The sequence below is a fragment of the Hypomesus transpacificus genome, unplaced genomic scaffold (genome assembly GCF_021917145.1).
Source record: "Hypomesus transpacificus isolate Combined female unplaced genomic scaffold, fHypTra1 scaffold_55, whole genome shotgun sequence".
In the NCBI taxonomy this organism is placed as follows: domain Eukaryota; kingdom Metazoa; phylum Chordata; class Actinopteri; order Osmeriformes; family Osmeridae; genus Hypomesus; species Hypomesus transpacificus.
Window position 1 is genome coordinate 478,722 of NW_025814032.1, and position 7,765 is coordinate 486,486.

The following is a 7,765-nucleotide window of genomic DNA, read 5'->3' on the forward strand; positions in this document are numbered from 1 at the left end:
TGTCCGACTTAAGACGGCATCGAGGACACGATACTGTGACGTCACCATCAAAGTACCGTGAGATCGATTTTTAGAACTGCCGGCTGTGTAGCCGAGCGCATTTTTCTCAAGAGCAACTGCACGGGTTCAAGTGATGACACAGCTATTTCATGATTGGCCAGACTCACACACGACAACTTTGACGTGTGTTTTGTAATATTCGGACACCTTCAGTTTCGCCAATGCTCAAATCCGGACCAAACAGTCGAATTAAATACAAAATGTATTGAAGAAAGGGTTTTGCTCCGCCTCTTCACTAACAGAAGACTAAGTTTAATTACTTTTGTGATCAAAATCATAATTAGATCAATGGGAAATCGCTTTCTCTCTTAAAGGCTATCCTCCTCGACCTTTTTGGCCTTTTTAAATCTAACTATTTGTAGGTGTGGTCCTTTTGCCGTTTTAAATGCTATCCTTTCCCGGTTTTCTGCAACCACATTGCGCGCGCACCCCGAATGTTTACAAACAAATAATTGGTCTATTTTTTGGCGGTTACAATTTGTTCAGAAAATCTCGATAAGAAAGTAACATATTATTGGCATCTAACAATTGGAATACATAAATTATGTTATCAAACCAGTTGGGTAAAAATATTTTGTTGTCAGAATGTCTACCAGTCTGACCCGGAAGAAATATCAGGATGTTGGGGCGCTGTCGGCTGTTCAAGCGTTACGATGCATTGGCAGGGATCTTAGCTGTTATGCATGTGTGAATTCTGAAAAAGTATTGTTTCATTGTGCAAGGAAAACAACGCTATTCCTCCCATTCTCAAGTTGGCTAGAGAGTTACTTACGACAGCTTGCTTGCTAGCTATCAAACTGCCTTTGTTTTTCTTTCTTACAGTAGAGTTATCCGTCTTTAAAGACACATGAGTGTGTCTCTGGTCGTGATCCGTCTGGAGCTAGCAGACCAATCTCCGTCGCCCTTACATTTCCAGTACAGCGCAGGTAGGAAAATGTATAGAGCTAGCCTAGCTATCATTTTTTCTCTCTCTCGAAGTTGAACATTTGCTCGACAGTCTTTTACAATATTAATAAGACAGTTAACTAGCTAGTCAGACATCTGGTAGCTGGCTATAGTAATAACCTATACAATAATTTATGTTGGTAATTGGTTCTCATTCTGTCCTTTCAGTTGCATGCCTTTGGATTGTTTATAATAAAACTGCCTTTATTGCATTGCCTCATGTTATCAGACAATTGGTCCTGCTTAGATGGACTTCTACAATATTTTCCTTGTGAGTCACTTGAACTTTTGTGAGTCAGCAATAGAAATTTAGCTCATAGCTAGATATTTCCTTGTTTTTTTTCATGCTCAGCTTTGTAAGGACAACAATAGCTATTGGCCGTTTACCACGAATAGTTACAATAGGTATTGTATTGAACCACAAGAACATTATGTAGAATTCATGGTTGAATTCATTATATTTTGTTGTGTGTGTGACTGCTCTGGCTGAAGCTATGGAAAATTACCTCAGTTTCTCCTCTCCTGGTCCAGCAGTTGAGCGTATGTCAGAGAAGGAGCTTCATGAAAAGGCTCTGGGCTCTGCTCAGCAGGCACTGAGTGGGAAGACTGAGCTAGAGAGAACTGCTGTGCTAAATCAACACATTGGCAGCAGAGCCATGGGAGACATGGTCATCGAAACCTTTTCTACCAACCCAGGTTAGAACCACTTTGGTAATGTTATATTCTTTTATCATTAGAACACAATAATGGTAAGAACTCTGTTAAATCTGTCGAACCAGTATTGGTTTAACTTTATCTTGTTCCTTGCAGAAAAGGATGAAAGTGCGGAGATGAGGCCATCAGGAGGTGAGAGTGATGGGACCCCAGAAACCCAACTGGGCACTACGGGGGGCAGAGAGATGAGCACAGCTCCTGACTCCCCCTCGAAACAGCTGCCAGACCAAATCTCCTTCTTCAGTGGCAACCCCTCGGTGGAGATTGTCCATGGCATCATGCATCTCTACAAGACCAAGTAGGCTTCTGCCATAAGCAAGATTCTAGAAAAAATATAGTCCTTTAAAGACACTAGTTTATCAATAGTTCAGTAAAGGTGGATTTATTATGGAACCAAGTGACACTACCGATGAATAGAACTCCGACCATTACTTGCCTGCTGTGTTTCTTATTTGTACTGTTGCAGCAAGATGACATCACTGACGGAGGACGTGAGGCGCAGTGCAATGCTGTGTATCCTGACAGTCCCTGCTACAATGACGAGCCATGATCTCATGAGGTTTGTGGCGCCTTTTAATGATGTCATGGAGCACATGAAGATCATCCGGGATTCCACACCTAACCAGTACATGGTCCTGATCAAGTTTAGACATCAGGTGAGATTATAGTGTGTTATTATTTTGTACCACTTTGTTAGAAAGTGTTTGTGTGTGTTCACCCAGCTTAACCCCTATCTATCTCTTATCTTGCACACTCGTCAGGTGGATGCAGATAGCTTCTACACGGCATGCAACGGTCGCCAGTTTAACTCCATTGAGGACGCAGTGTGTCAGCTGGTGTATGTGGAGAGGGCTGAGGTCATCAAGTCTGAGCAGGTATCACCTTTCGTTCTACTAATAAATCAGTCAATCAATCAACTCAATATTGCTTTTCATAGCCCGTCCTTACGACATATATATTTCATTCATCTTTTTAGTTAAAGGCCTATCCTCTTTTTCTCTCTTTGCAATCTTCCCCTCTTACTCGCCCACCACTTCCCTTATTCTCTCCCAATTTTCTTTATTTTCTCCTAATTTCCCATCTACTAGGGAGCCAGTCTGCCTGTGATGGAGATGACGGAGCTACCTAAGTGTACAGTGTGTCTGGAGAGGATGGATGAGTCAGTTAACGGTGTTCTGACCACCCTCTGCAACCACAGCTTCCACAGCCTGTGTCTACAGCGCTGGGAGGATGCATCGTGAGTGGATAAACACACACATTAAAATTGCTTTTTGAATTTGTATTCTGAATTCACATGGCTTATTCATCTTGTGGACATATCTGCACACTTGATGTGATATGTTGAGGGTTTATGATGTCATTTTGAATTTCTGTTGTACAGTATGGCTTTGTGTGTTTGTGCTGGAACAATGGAACTTCTAGGTGCTGCTGACTGTGTGTGTGGGTGTGTGTGTGCTCAGCATGTGAAAGGATGTTAATTAAAGTGTTGCTTGTGTCTTTCTTTGTCTTGTAGGTGCCCTGTATGTAGATACTGCCAGACACCAGAGCCTGTAGAGGAGAACAAGTGCTTTGAATGTGGGGTTCAGGAGGTAAACACATTTGTTTGGAATATCTGACTCAAATTTTGAATGTACATTTACCATTAGCTGTGTCATTGTGTGCAGTACAAAACTTCATCGCTGATGATCGTAGCCTGAAATATGTATTTTTAGTTAATAGACAAGTCAATCCAACTATCTCAGTATATTTTGACCTGTGAGTGTGAAAGATAGGGGAACTAGTTTAAAGTCAAGCTAATAGATTTATTATGTCAATTGTAAAGTACAGTGAGGGAAAAAAATATTTGATCCCCTGCTGATTTCGTATGTTTGCCCACTGACAAAGAAATAATCAGTCTACAATTTTAATGGTAGTTTAATTTGAACAGTGAGAGACTGAAAAACAACAACAAAATCCTGATTTTTTTTCAAAACTGTTATAAAGTGATTTGCATTTGAATGCATGAAATAAGTATTTGACCCCCTCTCAATCAGACAGATTTCTGTCTCACCGGTGTCTTTTATACAGATAACAAGCTGAGTGCGCCAAATATCAGCTTGTAACCTGTATAAAAGACGCCTGTCCACAGAAGCAATTAATCAATTGGATTCCCGACTCTCCACCATGGCCAAGTCAAAGAGCTGTCCAAGGATGTCAGGGACAAAGTGGTAGACCTACCCAAGGCTGGAATGGGCTACAAGACCATCGCCAAGCAGCTTGAGGTGAAAACAGTTGGTGCGATTATTCGCAAAGGGAAGAAACACAAAAGAACTGTCTATCTCCCTCTGTGTGCAAGATCTCACCTTGTGGAGTTGCAATTATCATGAGATTGGTGAGGAATCAGCCCAGAACTACATGGCAGGATCTTGTCAATGATCTCAAGGCAGCTGGGACCATGGTAACCAAGAAAACAATTGGTAACTCACTACGCCGTGAAGGACTGAAATCCTGCAGTGCCCGCAAGGTCCCCCTGCTTAAGAAAGCACATGTACAGGCCCATCTGAAGTTTGCCAATGAACAGATGAATGATTCAGAGGAGAACTGGTTGAAATCAAGCTCTTTGGCCTCAACTCATCTCGCCGTGTTTGGAGGTTGAGGAATGCTGCCTATGACCCCAAGAACACCATCCCCACCGTCAAACATGGAGGTTAAAACATTATGCTTTGGAGGTGTTTTTCTGCTAAGGGGACAGGATAATTTCACCAGATCAAAGTGACGATGGACGGAGACAATCTTGAGTGAAAACCTGCTTCCCTCAGACAGGGCATTGAAAATGGGTCGTGGATTGGTATTCCAGCATGACAATGACCCAAAACACACGGCCAAGGTAACAAGGGAGTGGCTCAAGAAGAAGCACATAAGGCCTTGGAGTGACCTAGCCAGTCTCCAGACCTAAATCCCATAGAAAATCTGTGGAGGGAACTGAAGGTTTGAATTGCCAAACGTCAGCCTCAGCCTTAATGACTTGGAGAAGATCTGCAAAGAGGAGCGGGACAAAATTCCTCCTGAGATGTGTGGAACTACAAGAAATGTCTGACCTCTGTGACTGCCAACAAGGATTTTGCCACCAAGTACTAAGTCATGTCTCGTATAGGGGTCAAATACTTATTTCACTCATTAAAATACAAATCAATTTATAACAATTTTGACATTTTTCTGGATTTTTTTGTTTGTTATTCTGTCTCTCACTCTTCAAATAAACCTGCCATTAAAATTATAGACTGATAATTTCTTTGTCAGTGGGCAAACATACAAAATCAGTAGGGGATCCTTTTTTTCCTCACTGTCATTGATATCAAATGATGATTAAACACAAATCAATACAAAAGCATAAGATAGTTGTAACGCACCAGAGCTTGTATGGTTTTAATGATTATAAGAATAGTGCCATTTAGGTCAAGAATGAATTCTCACCCCCACATTGACATGTAAGTACTTACAGTCAATAACAGCCCCTAATTCAACCCAACAAACCCACGTAACTATGTTGCTTTATGTTTCCTTTATCTTTATAGTTGCTGCCCTACATTGACTTATATTCTGTCTCTGTAGAACCTGTGGATTTGTCTGATCTGTGGGCACATAGGTTGCGGCCGCTACGTCAGTCGCCATGCTTACAAACACTTTGAGGAGACACAGCATACTTATGCCATGCAGCTGACCAACCACCGTGTCTGGGACTATGCAGGAGGTGTGTGTATGACTTCCTCAGGAGCTCGTTGACAGGCATCTGACCACTACTTTACAGGATGTAGAGCTGTTGTCTCAGCAAACTCACTCTGTATAGATAGTGTTACAAGTGGTGCAAAAGTTTAAAAGTCTGCAAGAGATTGAATACTCAGATGTCAGCCCTCGGCTTACTGAAAAAAATATTTGTTTTACATTTATGATCTGCTCATTGAAGACAACTACGTCCATCGCTTGGTGGCATGCAAGACTGATGGCAAGATGGTCCAGTATGAATGTGAGGGCGACACATGCCAAGATGAGAAGATAGATGCGCTACAGTTAGAGGTTGGTATATTTGCATGCCTGTTCATGCAAATTCTTCCTTTCCCCCAGCGTGAATGTCAACTAAAAGTATGTAAATGTGTGTGACTGGGCAGTACTCCTACCTACTGACCAGTCAGCTGGACTCACAGCGCATCTACTGGGAGAACAAGATTGTTCACTTGGAGAAAGACACAGCAGAGGAGGTAGGAGAATCAAAATCATTTAGTTACCTTGTTTATAATTTATTCATGAACATACAGATTATGCGTTAAATGGGCTTGATGAATATTCATAATATTTATGTAAATGTAGGTAATATTCTCATTATCAATTGTTGTTTGTGTGCCTGGATTGGTGTTACAGATTAACAACATGAAGGCCAAGTTCAAGGAAACTTTAGACCGCTGCGATAACCTGGAGAGGAGACTGGGAGAGTTGTCCAAGGAAAAGCAGAACATGGAGAAAAAGTAGGTTGCGCAACTGGCAGTCACCCCCCATATCTCCTAACAAGCAGTATATAAGCCTACTGTCATTCACCCCCCATGTTTCCAAAAATGCCCCTGATTTTAAACAGAAGCATGAACAAAAGTATCAGTTCCTGCAAGTACACACCTACACTCGCTCTCTTTCTCACACACACACACTCATTTTCTCCCACACCTCTGTCCATTCCTGCCCCTTCAGGTGTACCCAGTTCAACAACCGTGTCATGAAGCTGGGCCAGGAGTTGAAGGAGGAGCAGGAAATGAACCGCTGTCTAAGGGCAAATCAGGTCCAGCTCCAGATCCAGTTGGCAGAGGAGGAACGTAAGGCCCGGGAGACAGGTGAGTTCTAAGCAGACATGTCCAGACACCTTATCCACACCTACGGAGACCTGCAGATATATTTAGATCTACTAGTTTCATTGCACTGTGACCTCTGTGTGTCTGGTAACTGTGTGTGTGTGACACTGTGATCCTCCAGGTGAGAGGAAGGATGCGGCCATAGCAGAGCTGCAAGAGCAGCTGAGAGATGTCATGTTTTACCTGGAGACCCAGCAGCAGATAGAGCACTTGCCCCCGGAGGCAAGGCACGAGATCCAGGAGGGGCAGATCAATATCGGCGCCAACCCCACCAACGCCGGAGCAGGACCATCCTCCGTTGGACAGGGCAGGAGAGGTCGGGCAAAGAGGGGGAAGTAAAGAGAGAAATTGAAAATGAGGTTGAGGTAGAAAGGTTGAGGAAGAGACTTCGGAAAAGGACGGCGTGTGCCCCTGTGTGTCTATCAAATAGTTCCTGTTTGAGTACATGTGTGTTCCACAATGATGTCTTGTAGACACTGCTTTTGGATGTAAGGAAAAGAGGTTGAGCATTAAGGGGATGGGGGGGGAGCTGATGTAATTCACTAAAGGAATGGGCTTTGTCAGAATGACAGTCTTCTGGACATGTCACTTGTGTGTAAGTAAATATATATTGAGTTAAAGGATACAATATTTTCAAAATATAACTAAGCGATTAACAAACAAATCTAATTGATGTCTTTCCCATTCATACTGCCTGTCTTGAGCCAGTCAGATGTGTTGTCTTTTTGTTTGTTGTTTTTTTAAGTATTAACCTTAAAATGTTTATATTGGTATAGAATAAGGCATTTGCTCTCTCACACATCCTAAAATAAACAGAAAGACTGGAGGACAGGAAGCCACTGTACACAACTGACATGCAGCCCCAGGGAACAGCAACAGGAAGCACACCTTCTCAGTAGTTGTTTTTGGCGGCCTGTTTTTATTTTAGTTTTAGTCTAGTCTTTGTGTCAAGCTGTCATTTTAGTTTTTATTAGTTTTAGTCACGTTCATACTGTTTTTAGTCTAGTCTTTTTAGTCTAGTCAAGTTTCAAGTGTAATTTTAGTCAGACTTATCCATGACTATTTTCGTCTAGTTTTAGTCAACGAAAACTGATGACATTTAGTCTAGTTTAAGTCAATGAAAATTGTATTTTAGTCTCTTTTTAATCAAAACAGAAGTAGTCTAAGCAGTA

General features: G+C 42.1%; 1 protein-coding gene across 2 annotated transcripts; it reads left to right on the plus strand.

Moving 5' to 3' along the window:
* The first annotated feature begins 676 nt into the window (after positions 1–676).
* LOC124465542 (BRCA1 associated protein) lies at positions 677–7,419 on the plus strand. 2 transcript variants are annotated; one of them, XM_047017379.1, is made up of 13 exons: positions 677–986; positions 1,537–1,701; positions 1,816–2,017; positions 2,186–2,375; positions 2,481–2,594; positions 2,808–2,956; positions 3,233–3,308; positions 5,311–5,449; positions 5,663–5,772; positions 5,865–5,954; positions 6,115–6,218; positions 6,436–6,575; positions 6,715–7,419. In XM_047017379.1, exons 1-13 carry the CDS (start codon positions 908–910, stop codon positions 6,930–6,932), a joined length of 1,776 nt encoding a protein of 591 aa, XP_046873335.1. In that variant the 5' UTR covers positions 677–907; the 3' UTR covers positions 6,933–7,419. The 2 variants fall into 2 exon arrangements, with proteins under 2 accessions (XP_046873335.1, XP_046873336.1); XM_047017380.1 differs by having other exon boundaries at positions 1,540–1,701.
* Positions 7,420–7,765: the final 346 nt, after the last annotated feature.

Bases quoted from the DNA above. Each gene is read 5' to 3' on its own strand.
- LOC124465542 (XM_047017379.1), top strand. From the start codon at position 908: ATGAGTGTGTCTCTGGTCGTGATCCGTCTGGAGCTAGCAGACCAATCT. The intron at 2,018-2,185 runs GTAGGCTTCTGC...GTACTGTTGCAG, and splicing joins ATGCATCTCTACAAGACCAA to CAAGATGACATCACTGACGG. The intron at 2,595-2,807 runs GTATCACCTTTC...CCCATCTACTAG, and splicing joins AGGTCATCAAGTCTGAGCAG to GGAGCCAGTCTGCCTGTGAT.